The 14,454-nt window shown below is 37.3% G+C and overlaps 1 protein-coding gene across 1 annotated transcript; it reads left to right on the top strand.

The window, feature by feature from the left end:
- Positions 1–177: 177 nt before the first annotated feature.
- LOC100890559 (Bardet-Biedl syndrome 12 protein) lies at positions 178–12,474 on the top strand. The gene is made up of 12 exons (XM_011683569.2): positions 178–425; positions 2,244–2,280; positions 2,586–2,670; positions 3,157–3,282; positions 3,793–5,171; positions 5,489–5,578; positions 7,002–7,152; positions 7,947–8,093; positions 8,760–8,927; positions 9,377–9,502; positions 10,077–10,239; positions 11,248–12,474. Exons 1-12 carry the CDS (start codon positions 368–370, stop codon positions 11,550–11,552), a joined length of 2,835 nt encoding a protein of 944 aa, XP_011681871.2. The 5' UTR covers positions 178–367; the 3' UTR covers positions 11,553–12,474.
- Positions 12,475–14,454: the final 1,980 nt, after the last annotated feature.

Here is a 14,454-nt window from a genome sequence, read left to right as displayed (position 1 = left end):
AAAAGCTAAAAGCTTGACAGATAAAAGGCTGTTTCCTTAGTTTAGGAATATGTTCATTGCTGTTTTAGTGTGATATAGGGCCTAATCATTAGTTTTTAAATGATTTTCATCAACAAAAGTGTATTTTGACATTTGTGCTCGCACAGAGCTAGGCCAGCCCTAGATCTAGATCTAGGGAACGGAAAACAAGCAGACGATTGGCCAAGGCTACCGGATCCCCGCATCCGCACCGGATGCACTAGAGGTATCTCACAGCTGCAAGCTGCAGTTCGTGCCGAACTGAGCTGAGCTGAGGCCTGAGTCAGTGACTGAATTCGAAGTTGAAGATCTGCATGCTATGCGTGCTTTGTTGCAAAATGACTAAAACATGAGTGCATCCTTACCAGTATCTGGACACACCAACCTCTCTGCTCTACAAATTATTGGTAAAGTATCAAGATGTATTCTGTTGTTGATGAAAATTATATCCCAGCAAAACTGCTTCAGCCTTCTTTGGCCTAAGTTTGGGCACATATTTCATCAATGAATCAACTGAAATTGTGCATGTTGTGCATTTTTCATTGCACAATTAACTAAATTGGCAATCAAATTTATTTATCAATGTCATTGTTTCTACCATTTCCCCCTTAATTTTGTTGATTTAATGAAGCTATAAAAGTATAAGTATAAATCCTTGGCCTTGCAAGTTTGCATGTTACTGGGAGTGTTAGTCCTTTTGCTGATTGGAAATTTCAGCACAGACTAGGGTCTAGACTAGATCTAATTTGTTTTCTCTTTTATTATGGGAAAGATAATGTAACAGTTTGAATTTGTCTTTATATTTCAGTTAGTAAATTTCTTACCTTCTTCCTTATCCACTAAATAATTGCATTCTTCATTTGCATATTTTCCCAGCTCATGTTCCCTTTTCATTCATCTTCTTACAGCACAGTCTTTCAGTTGCACTACTGCCACACCCTATTTTCCTTCCTCGCCTTCAAACCCATTCCCTTTGTTGTCTTCTCATTCTCTATACATGGTTGCCTTTTCCTGCCTGAGCAACATGCACTTTTTTTTCTCTTTTTCGTTCTTTTCGCCTCTCACCTTTGATCTATATCTAGCCTGTTCACCTCATTGGTTTCTCTTATCACATGACTTTTCCCTGATTGGTGTATTTTGTTATGATGCCTGATTTGTATTTAGAGACATGTTATAATTTGGGAGATTAAAGGCCCACTGCACTACTTGTAGCTACTTGCGCCCTCTATATAACAAACCATGCCTAATCGGTGACCATTGGTCCCCCATGATCCTCTTTTTCTTATGTTAACTGAGAGCTGAGTTGATGAGATAACCACCTGTCCAGTGACCTTGCAGGGCAGTCTAATCCCTCCTGTAAACTATGGCAGATACGCTTTAAAGGGAGTTCTGTTCTGTCCTTCTTCAAGTGAGGTTGTCTTATCTACTGTCCTGAGTTACTTGAGTTTTGTTGGAGAGTTAAGATTGATTTTGATGCAGCGTGTTTGATGATTGATTTTGGTCCGCTATAATTTCCCTCGGTTTAATAAACACGTTACAATAATTGTCCTATGAAATTAATTTGTCAATTCTTGTTTGGTTCAACTTCATTCATTGTTTCAACAAAGTTGCATGTATGAAGCTTGTGCAGTTGTGGCCTAATGTTCTTTTTCAACATATTCTATGATAAATTCAGTAGACCTAAACTAACACTGTATGTGTAGTCCCTTTTCTCGTTCATCAATCAATTGTCTTTTCCACTCCCTTGGCCTTGCTTTATCTCACCCCTTTCTCTCATTGTCTTCCTTCAATGTGTCCCCTTCTGCCGTAAATCTTCTATTTTAGGCCTAATACATTACTACATGTAGTGTCATTGTCTAATTTCCTTCCCTACACCTTCACTTTCCTTTTCATTTAGTTGTAGGTCTATTTTCATCTTCCTTCCATCTTTAATATTCTTAGTCTTTTTGTCTTTTTCTTCCTCTCTATCCTCTTCATCCTTTTTTATGTTCTATTTTTTTCTTCATCCTTTTCAACTTTCACCCATTTCTTCTGTGTACATTTCATATTCTTTGTCTACACTTCCAGTCTAGTTCTTTTTTTATTTGTTGTCATATTGGTATTGCTTATTCATGTACCTTGCACTTACAATGTACCAGTATAGTGTCGAATACAGGAGGGAACTTCACTGAGCATCAGTATATATTTTTAGTTCATTAATCATTTTTATTGTATTTTATACACAGGTTCTTGTGTTTTATCTCTTTTGGGACCAATTAAAGGGTAAGTAATGTATTCATTGTTTGGAAGGTAATGTCTCCTGATATGCAATATTCAAAGATAAATCTTGATAGAAATTGGTTCTTTTTGTTGATGCTATTAAGATGTTAATGTGTTTGTAACTTGTGATATTTTTTTCTGAGTATTCCAACTCTCTAAAATATTGCCATTACAATTTGAGTCAAAAATTCTGATATTGATAAAGAATGCATTATTTTTCTTAAATCCTGTACATCCTCTTGATCCTCTATTCAACGAGAGTCTCTCCTGAAAGTTATGTTTGATAATTTGAATTTTGTTTTTCAAAGCGTCAAGTGCCTGTTTGATGAAGAAAGCAATGAGGGAGTGTTGGTGACAAGTACAAATGAACTACTACAGGGACTGGATATTGAGGTAATTGTCAAAGATGATCTCATATGCACCATAATCAGCAACCATAGCAATCCGTTATATATGTACATGTCAATGAAAAGTAGCTAAGATTCAGCCACTTGTTGATAAAGACACTCACACATGTAGATTATATTAAAAAAATAACCTTAAATACCAGTCCGTTTCACTGATGTGACTTTCTTCCTGCAGTAGGCGAGATTTTTCCCATGAATTTCTGATTTATTTTGGTGTAGTAACCTCTGCAACTTAGAGGTCAAATTGGCACAGCCCAGAGTGAATAAAAGTGTATGACTCTTCAACTGCATAAGAAATAACAAGACATTTATTCTAATAGCATAATTTGCCGTTTATGTGCACCCCAGTTACATGTAGTAAATAAACAACAAATGGTACGACTAAGCATTCACATTCAAATATTTTTGTTTTATCTCTACCAGGCTTGTGCCCATTTACTAAAGCAAAATTATTTTCATATACCCTAAACAGCACCCTGTTGGTCAGTTGGTGAGAGAGTTTTGTTTGTCCCAACACAAACGCCATGGGTCAGGCTGCACAACACTGGTCACTCTTGCTGGACTGTGGGCTGCGAATGTCCAGTCATTACTTAATCAGGTAACCAGAATTACCAGATACATGTATGTTCAGTAGAGGATATGTGTGGATGCTTAAGATTACTCCCTTCAAAGTAATTTGTTCAGTTTGAACTATGATATCAATTTTCATATCATTGATTTTTCCACGTATAGAATGCATAGAAATGCGGTAACATGAATTGTGTAGAATCCTCATTGTGTGTACTCATGGTAATTTGTAGACAAGTCTAAGGCATTTGATCAATGTGTCCCATATATATATATATTACTGAACATCTTGGAGTAAGAAGGAAGATGAACATTGAAATTTCTTTTTTCCTTGACATTTGTCTGATCTAAGCTACAGTAGCGTTATTAAATCAATACAACATTTATCGGGTATAATTAAAAGCTATTAAAATCTTTCTTGTTGATAATATATGAGGCAATTTAGCTTCAAATTGCTTTTTTGTCTGTATTAAAAGAAAAAAAAGTCAGGTCAAGGGTAAACCAATAAATATTTAAATTATATATATATTTTTTCTTGCAGGATATTCCCATACAAGATATCGTCAGAGTTGGAGATGAGTTCCTTCAAGAATGTAGAGACATTGCTGAACAATCTGCCATTTCCATTCATTCTCTCTCCAAAACTCTGGCAGTCACGATTGAAAGGGATGAAGAAAGGGATAGGATGATGCTCAACACTTCAACTTCACTTCAGAGTTCAAATGCAAAACAAATTGTTCACCATGGGATTATTATGAGTTCAGAGGTTAGAGAGATGCAAAGTGTTAGCCTCAATCAGAACAGCAATAATAGCTGTGCCTTACCGTCCCATTCACCATTCCAGAGTGCCACTCCTGCAGAATCCAATGACCATGAACAGCGGAAACATTCAGGTGAATCAGGCATTGACTCCTCAAACTCTTCCCCTGGGAAAAAGCATACAAGTACAGTTCTTTCAACCAGCAGTGCCAAAGTCACCACCTCAAGTGCAATATTGAAGGAAGATGATGTTGATGATGTTAGTTGGTTCTTTGAAAATGATTCTCGATACAGTGACAAAGCATGGGACACTGATTCAACAGCTACAGGTAATCTGGCTGGAAAACTTGATGAGGTCTCATTGCAGGGATGTGAACAGGAAAAGTCCAGTTGTGTTGAGAAAGCAGTGGCAGAACTAGATGATGAAGATGATGTAGAATGGTTCTTTGAAGACAATCACATTATCTCGGATTCTGTAAGTTATAGTAATGATCGTCAAACGACCATCTCTAGTTCAATGCATGAAGAGAGAGGGAAGGATATTTCATTGAAAGTGACAGACTCAAAAGAATCTGAGGAAAGATTGAAAACAGGAGAAAGCTTATCACAATCTCGACACGAACAGCCACATTCAAAAACAGTTCAAGATCAAGAGAAAACTGAGCAGATAGTGTGCAGGAAAGATGTGCATTCGGTCCTGGAACAAAGTCATAAGGTCCCAAGCAATGGAGAGTCCTTCACTAGAACTTCTTCTATGAAGAGTATGGAGAGATTGGAATCTCTGCTGAAAAGTGCAATAGAACAGAAACCGTCCAAACTTCAGAAGGGATCTCGTCGCATCTTGAGCCGTCACCTTCTGGCCGACGAACAAGAATCTTATGCATCACCCCTGGCTTCTGAAACAGCCTCGAGAGACAGAAAGCCTAAAATGAACTCTAGCAAACTTGGTGAGCGCTGTAGGAAAGATGAAAAGACATCAGTTGTTCCCACGTTGACTCAGAGAGAAACCTCATCGGATCATGTGCCGACACAGAATGTCGGGAAGAGTTTCCGGATGCACGTTCAGAATTCAGATGTGACAGGAGTCCTTGCAGATGATTTGATGAAGACAGAGGAAACAACCTTAAAAGAACAACTATCAAGTGAAATTGAAACTCTTGGGTAAAGATTGTGTCCATTTTATTTGTAACAACTTAAAAACTCTTTTTTCAACAATTTGTTTTATGAATCAGCAATTACTAACAAAAATCTGACAATTTGTAGAGTGTAACCAAGCTCAAATACAGATTTGGATTGTTCTTTGCAGTAATTTTTGTAGAGGTTTACTGATTAATAACGTTTTTAGGTGGAGACTTTGCTATATCAATCTTTTATTTTCTGGGTCAAAGTTCGGATAGTACTTTGTGACTGGGTAAATTTGTTAGAAATGCTAGACTTTACTCAATCAATGTCTTATTGTTTTCCGTAATTCTATACAGGGATAGTCTAAACCATGGTGCAGTCGCAGAGATGAAGTTGGCAATAGGAGCCTGTCATGTACAGCTGATGGCAAGTCAGGATCCTCAAAGGTATGATCAGTGAGATTTTATGGATAAAAACTTCCTTTAAAAAAAAATTGTGTCCATATGATTCATTTATAATGCCTCATACATTCTAATAGAAACTGTTCTCAATCAGGCTCGCATGATTCCAATGAATCTCTCTGGCTCTGTCAAATGCATGCAACCAGCGATATTGTTTATTTGGTTTTTCATTTTGATTTGCTTTTTTGCCCTTGGTAGTTGCATATCTTGAAGAGTAAATGTACTTGTAGCTCATCTTCTCATGTTTTATATTACAGTCAAACCTGTCCAGGGCTCAAATTAATTTTTTGTCCATGGGGGCTCTTCCCCCCAAAAAAGAGCCCCCGTGAGCCTTCTCACAGGGGCTCTTTTAGTACTGACGGGGGCTCTTTTTGTATACAAAAATCCATTGAATTGGTACCTATGATACTCCTCAATTATTTGCTATTTCATCATTATCATTTCAATCAGCATTTTCCCTCTTACAATTTACAAGCTACATAGCTATTACTGGCCTGTGTATATAATATATACGCATACAACACTGATCTTTATGATGTCTTTAACGTGACATATCTTCTTCTCCCCTTGCAAACAAGAAAGAAAACAAGGTCATTAAAAGGGATTAAGCGACAAATAATAATTGTGATTCAAATTGATGCGAATATTTGTTTGAATAAGCACTGCTATTCACCCGAATCTTCTTTGTAAAAACAACTTTTACAAATCTCAGCCATGCTTACTGAGTTGAGACGTTCCATTCAATGTAAAATACTCATTAAAGAATACACTTCTCCTAATCTGAAAGTGATCTTACAACACAGTGGCAGATTTGCATGGCTGAGATTTGTAAAAGTTGTTTTTACAAAGAAGATTCTGGTGAAAAGCATTGCTTATTCAAAAAAAAATCCTTGCATCAATTTGAATCACAATGATTATTTGTCACATGATCCTTTTATTAAATAACCTTGTTTTCTTTTTTGTTTGCAATGTTTGCACTGCGAGCTGAATCGGTAATAACTAGGCCTACTCATAAAACAAGAAATCTTGCACGCTAATCTAAGTTCCATTTCATTGGTTTAAGGTTTATTTTATAACAGAAAAGATAATCTTTATTTTATAATTCCACGGGGGCGATTTTTAATTTTACAATCGCCCCCGTGAACAACCTGACGGGGGCGATTATGTAGCCTATGGGGGCGAATCGCCCACCGCCCCCGTGTATTTTGAGCGCTGAACCTGTCTATAGTGACCGCCCAAGGGAAACATAAAAAGTGGTCCTTGTAGACAGATTCCTTTAGTACATGTTTCAATGAGAAATCATTTTCAAGGGAAACAAAAAATGTGGTCTTTGTAGACAGGTGGTCACTAAAGCAGGTTTGACTTGTGGCTCATCTTCCCACGTTTCATATTATTACATACTTTACAGATTTGACTTTAACACAGACCTAGTGCACGTCCAAACCTTAACAGGTCCATCATCATCATCGTCATGCTGCATCCATGGTCTTGTGCTGCCTGTACTTGAAAATCAGCTCATCACGCTTCAGGCAGTGACAGGGAGAAGGATGGTAGCTTTGGTAAGTGACCCATCTTCAGGCCTGATAAAAACCCGATTTAAATCGGTTTCCCGATTGTATTGTATTTTTCCCAATTTTTTTCTTCCCCGATTTTATCCTGATTTTCCCCTTATTTTCTCTATTCTTCCCAATTTTTCCCTATTATTTCACAATTTTTCCCTATTATTGCACAATTTTTTCTTACTCTAAAGGGATGGAATGTTGTTGGATGCCATTTTTTTTTTTTTTAGTGCTCACTATCACCCCTGCATCTTTCAATACCTCAACAAAATCTGGATAGGAAGGCATTCAGGTGTGCTGTCTGTATCGATCCATGATCCATTTATAGCTCTGTCTTTCGTACAATCTTGACTTGGGAGTAGCACAAACTTTAATAGAGTCACAAAGGTGACTGCATGCAGTTACAACTGACTTTTCCAAGGGTTTGTATTTGCTGGGTTTTGTTCGGCATGAATCTCTTGGGCTAGCATTCTGAACAGTTATTCTTATGACATCAAGAGGTAAAATAAATGTCAATTGTCTCCATTGAAAATGCTATAGGGGCATCAATACTTCTTATTGGTGCTTATGCAGATATTTCTCTGATCTACATGTATAAATGCGTACTCTGCCAGCTTTATACCTATATAAACCAGTGACTACAGTGTTCTAATTTCATTGAAATTGGAATTATCACTTATACAATCCGACCCATTTCTGCTCACTGAATTCTCAACATCTTTTAGCATCATTTCTCACTTTGGAAGAAATCATCTGAACAATCACAATCATTTTTTTTCTTTTTCTTTATCCAGCTTCTCAACAGTGATTTACAAGAATCATACAGACACAGAGGATTCAAGGATTCCTTAAAATCTTCAAGCGTTGTATCAGATGTTCCTTGGGCAGGGACATCTCCTAATTCTGTATGGACTGAGCGAATCCTGTCTTCACTAAAGATGGTAATTAGTGTCTAGATGTAAATAAAGGTGTCCTTTGACATGAAACTAATCCCATAGCCTCTGTCACAGAACAGGAAAAGTTAAACATTCTGCTGATATCAAAGTAGGTTTTTCAGACTTTCTTGAAGTGTCGATGAGGAAAGCCAATATCACATCCGAGGGGAAGTGCTAAGTCGTGAAAAGCAGAATGTCTGATATTATTAGACAATTCTTCTCTTCTTCTGCTGTGGTCAACTTCTGGAACATGCAAAAGACCCCCATTTGTCAAGTTCTGTCACATATTCAGTTTCTGAGGAATACTGCTGTGTGTGAAAGGTGGAAGTTTTAAAGATAATTACAGGTAGACATGACAGGAAATGCTTTCTTTGAATTAAAAATAGAATTATTGATTTGCATAGTTCGTTAATGACCATAAAGTGAACCCCTTACATTGTAACCACAGCAGACCTTTCAAAAAGTTAACTTGTTTCTGAATCCCTACTCTTTCTCTATTGTGTCTGGGAATCTGAAGTGTCTTAAGAATTTGTCAATATTAATGTGCCTTTAATGGAATCTCCTTGTATTATGCTTGTTCTATTTGATACCCATAAAGTTGAAAACAGAAACAAAGATCATAGAATCACAATGTCTATTCACGTCTCTTATTCTCTCTTTGAATTCTTACAGCTGAATGTCAATATGCTGATGGTTCGTGGATCTGTAGACTCCTCCTTAGTTGATGCCTGCTGTTTTGATGATATACTGATCCTGGAACATGTGCCTTATAGATTACTGCAGCTACTTGGGACTGTCCACAAGTCTAACCTTTTAACCTACATTCCAGATGCCTTACAGGTAAATAGCAATACATAATATTGATTTTAATGATGAGGAGGAGGAGGATTATGATGATTGTTATGTATATAGAACAACATAATAGACATGCCAGCTGCAATGCATACCAATGTAATGTACATAGCAGCCAGTGACAATAGGACAATAGATGGATACCTGAATAACATACCATTACCACTATAGGAAGAATGTAACTGCTTTGAACTTCCAAGCCACTTCACTACTAGCAGCCAAGTAGAAAGGACACTCCCTTAACTCTCAGGTAAAGCACACATGTTATAGTGTATCAGAGATACAACAGTGGCGACGTATGATGATGGTGAAGGTGATGAGGAGGAGGAGGAGGAGGAGGAGGATTATGGTGATGATGATGATGATAATGAAAATGATAATGAAAATGATATGTGCTCTCTCTCTCTCTCTCTCTCTCTCTCATGCTTTACCTATAGGATGATTTATGTGATAATATCAAGGTGTCTTACTGGTCTTCAGGATATGACCCACACCCTACAGTAAGATCCAGAGACCTGAAGATCCAACATCATGTTCGCTTGTTCTGCCCTGGCAATGTGAAGGTAAGAATTTGTTGCTCAGGGTTATTGTGCTATTCAGATGGCCATGTTTCTTGGGCGAAAAGCTTGTCACGTCTTTTATAATAAAAATATTCTTTTTGTTGTTGTGTACACTCCTAATGCAACAATCTTACGATAAGGGATATAATAATGAATATGGCGCATGTATTTGTGACTCCCTACAATCCTGGAGAAACAACAAGTGGCAAAGATTCTTGGCTGTTCTCTCATATTCACATTGGAAATCAGGAGAGAGGCTGACCTATTAAGAACAACTTGAACATTTCAATCTAGCATTTTCATATACAGTGTACATTCAAATAATATGACACAACAAATCACAAATTTAGCAATGGTTGGAAAAAGGATTGAAAATTAAACAATCGACTATCAGTAGAATAAAAGCATTTATTCGCACATGTATCAGCGTTTCAGACACAACAAATCACTAATTTAAAAATGGCTGGAAAAAGGAATGAAACTAAACAATCAATGAGTAGAATAAAATCATTTATTCACACATGTATCATCAGCGGTTCTTTGTTATTTACATTTCTCTCTGCCATTTTCCTTCTAGACCATCATCTTATGTGCTCCCTCTGAACCTCATTTAACTGGTGCAGAACAAAGGCTTCATTCATGCATGGCACGGCTACAAGGGGCGCTGCATGATGGGAAGGTGCTACTGGGAGGTGGAAGGATTGAACAGCATCTTGTGGAGAAGCTAGCACAACAGACCGGTGAGTCAAGGACTGACTCCAATACCCATTGGAGTCTTTTAAGATAACGCAACAGTATAATAGACGGTTTACTTACATATTCAAATTTATGGATGTTTCTTCCCTTGGGACCTAGTGACAAGGTTTTCCATTAAACTGTTAATGAACTACAATACTTAGAATCCAATCTGCAAACATTACTTGTCACTATGTCAGGCAAGCTTACGGTTTGACAAGAACAACCTTTCTTTAAACAGTATGCATGCAATTTGAATATGTTAGTAAATGGTCTATTGGGGAAGAATTTGAATTATGAGTAACAGGCCTAATTAGCTTCAAATAGGGAATAGGCATTAAAAGAATACATATACTGTAAGAAAGGATATCTAGTACATGAATATTGAATTGGATATGTACATGTACATGTATCTTTGACTTTGATCTGAAATGTTTGTAAAATATGACTGATTATCATGAAGGCATCTCTTTATCGCTTATTAATATTTATGTGTTGTTTTTCTATTAACATGAAATACTCTCACATGGAAATAAACAGGTTCAAGATGGCACTGCATGGAGTAGAACTGTGTAGTGTACCATATAATACAGTTAACAACTGAATTGTTCATACCCCTTGTAAATTTTATGTTTTTTGTATTTATTGTAACTCAAGAATGAAAGGTGGTTGAATTAGGTCCTTTGTTGAATACTTTTAGATGTGAGCTTTGATATGTCAAATTCTGAAGAAACATGACTAGAGACATTAATTTTTCACTCACCTTAAAAATTACAAAACTTGATAAGGGTATGTCTATGAATAATTTAGATGTTTACTGTACATGTATTCATAGATCTCATCCACTGAGAGCCTAAAAGGGTCTTAATTCATATTCTTTGACACAGAGTTAATGCCCTTCTGTCTCTGAATAGATACGACAGTCATTTTCAAGCTTTTAAGGTTAATTGAACATTGCGTCCGGTTTAAAGAAATTGTTTACTTACATACTATTTAAACCCTCTTTGTATCAGAACACGTCACTTATTTTCATCAATACCGACACGAACTCGTCTACGAGGCCTTAGGTGAGGGATTCAGGGCCTACACCCAGCACACCTATCTGAACATGGACCAATGTCAATCAACCAAGGAGGATGCTTCTCCAGATGCGGCCAGTTGCCACGGCAGCCCATCCAGCCATGTACACGACTGCTTCCTCGCCAAGATAGGGGCGTGGCAGAGGGCGTGGCACCTTGTGAAACAAGTCTTGCTCTGTGATGCTCTGATTGTCACAGGTGTAGATAAAGGAGATAAGGATTTGCATAGAGTACTTTGAGGTCAGACATTAAGTACAACAGTTTTCGCCTTCATTGTAGATTTTCAGTGAAGAGTATAATGCAGGCCTGATACTTACCTGATTTAAATCCCCATTTTTTCAGATTTTTCCCTTTTTTTCCCAATTTTCTTACTTCAAAGGGGGGGGGGGGGATTTTTGTTAGATACCAATTTTTTTAACCCGAATCCCTTTTTTTTTTACTCAAGGGGCTCACTATCATCCCTGGTATAATGTCCTATTTAGCCGATTCACCTTGAGTAGTTAATCTTTTTCTTGTGTGGAAATGTCATAGTAGTTTTATACATGCATACTTGTTTTCCGACTTTATCCTTCTACATCGCTCTTATTTAAGTTCTGGTGACATTTGACATCTGTAGGAACACACAGCATCAAGCCGGCAACTAGGGCAACTTGACTTATCCAATTTTCTTAAATTAGTCCAGTCATATTTATTGTTTTTTATTTCCACAATTCATAACATGATAGGAAAACTAATTAATTAATGTGGATTGTCGCCTCAAACGAGGACTTGGCTCGCCAATTTACAAACTTTTTAGCACTGTGATCCAGTTGATTGATAAATATTGTACAATTAGTTTGGCTAAGGATAATGATAATTATATTTATATGATGGGAGTTCTTTACTCTTTGCTGTTTGTGTCTCGGAATGTAAACGCAGTTGATGCCTTGTAACGCTTCTTGAGAAGGCTAAAACACAAATTGGTGCAAACTTGGTATTCTGGCTACCGTGACTAGGTGTACGTGAACTTTGCTATGAAGATGTTGAATGCATCGTTGTTACCTGGTCTTTTTTTCTAGATTTTCCCTAAAGGGTATATGAAATATATGCAAAATGTTCCCACGTTTGAAACTTGAGCGTTAAAGATGAACAGCCAAACACAAAGAACAAGTTAAATTTGGTTGCTAATAGTGCTGTAACATCACGGATATCTCCAATTCCGTTTAACCGCCAGTCAAAACCGGACGGTTTTCGGTTAAACGATTTAAAAAAAAAAAAAAAAAAAAAAAAAAAATGATTTTTTTTTTTTTTTTTTTTTTTTTTTTTTTTTTTTTTTTTAATTTTTTTTTTTACCGACTCTGTCGGCAACTTTCATTTAACTGCGAGGTGCATTTAAAGGGGCCGATTTGTGCTGGTGAACTTGTCACAAATAATAGTAACAATGTTGTTTTTAGAAGAATGTGTAAGATCATTAATGTAAATTAAAAACAGTAGAGGACCTAGGACAGAACCTTGTGTAAAAGTTGGATGAATTATTATTATAAACTACATATTGAGATGATGAGATCTATTACAAAGATTACTTTCAAACCAAGATGACAGACAAATTGGAGTGTTGTTCTAGTTTTGGAGTGGTGAGTCAACACACAGATTACTGAGCTGGGAGACATTGCCAGGCATAGTGCCAGGTGGAGGGGCATAAATCGAAACTTTAAAAAAAAAAAAAAAAATGTTTAAAAAAAAAAAAAAAAAAAAAATATTAAAAAAAAAAAAAAAAAAAAAAAAAAAATCGGGAAAACGAAACCGTCCAATTGAAAACGGAATCCGCCATGGGCGGTCGGATACCAGACGGTTAAACGTTTGACTACAGCACTAGTTGCTAAGGCCCTTTTTTCCCTAGCAATGGTGATATACATTTATGTACCTGTAAACTATGTAAAACTAAGCTAGATATGGGTTACAACACAAAATCATACTCGAGATATCACCCACACACCCACAATCACACACACACATACACGCACACGCACCTTCAATCTCAACCTCTACGTCAGGATTGTTCCCATTCCCAGGTAGGGAATTTGATTCTTTATATACTTCATTTCTTAATCATCAAATCTGTCGGGATTTTCGTCAGATGACATCTTATCAATAAATTTTGAGCGGTCAAACAAATTAGTTCTCAACTTTTATTTGCCAAGGGGCGGGGGAAGCTACAATTAATTATTGTATACCCCGGCAGTATGCCAGAGGATTCTTCGGATTCAGCAGCGTCATGTCGCCGCTGCGTCATATTCTTATGTATGCTCTAACTGCCCTATTTCTTGACAGATTTCTTACAAATTTTGTAAGGAGGTGTATCTTGGTATAATCTACACACCTATAAGTTTTGGTGATGCTGCCCCCAGATTATCTTTTCCAGGCAGATCACCGGTTGGACTGCCTTTTCCAGAAAGATCTCCAGTTTGATCGTCTTTTCCAGGCTGATCACCGGTTGGATTGTCTTTTCCAAAAAGATCTCTTGGTGGATTGCGTTTTTTAAACTTGTGATATGGGCTACTTGCCACAGTACTTTTATGTACGGTACGTGTATAGATAAAGATACGTCTTGTTCTTTTTTAATGCTTGCACTTGCACAATTTCCCTTGTGTTGCAATTTTTCTTTCTTCGGGGGAGTATCAGAGTCTCTGAAGACGTATCGTTTTCTTTCTTTATTTTTCTGCTTCTTCGTCCCCCATTTCTTAGTTTTACACTCAGGAGCATCTTGGGCATGTGTCAGGCATGCAGTTAATGAGGCCAGCAGTGGAGTGCCACCATCCAATTTCTGCGAACTTGCAACAGATTTGTTCACCCCTGTGTAATGGCCTCTAACAGTATGCGGATGTCGAGAATGGTATAGTGACGGGGTGGTTATTAATCTTACTGGGCCTACTGTTTAACTACGAAATACTATAAACTACTATAATAAGGTTTAGATCCTACCATAGGCTGTAGAACTAACTGGTACTGTCTCGAAGTCTCGATGTCGCACCGATGTGTGGAGCTCCACTTGAAGCTACGTTGCTTCGAGATCCGATGAGAAGGGCAGACGGCTGGTGTTGCACGCTTGCTGTCTCAAGTCAAATCTGACATACCCAGTATTGGACATGACCACGGATAAAA

The sequence above is a fragment of the Strongylocentrotus purpuratus genome, unplaced genomic scaffold (genome assembly GCF_000002235.5).
Source record: "Strongylocentrotus purpuratus isolate Spur 01 unplaced genomic scaffold, Spur_5.0 spur5_scaffold_10, whole genome shotgun sequence".
Lineage (NCBI taxonomy): Eukaryota > Metazoa > Echinodermata > Echinoidea > Camarodonta > Strongylocentrotidae > Strongylocentrotus > Strongylocentrotus purpuratus.
This window is presented reverse-complemented; position numbering and strand designations above follow the sequence as displayed.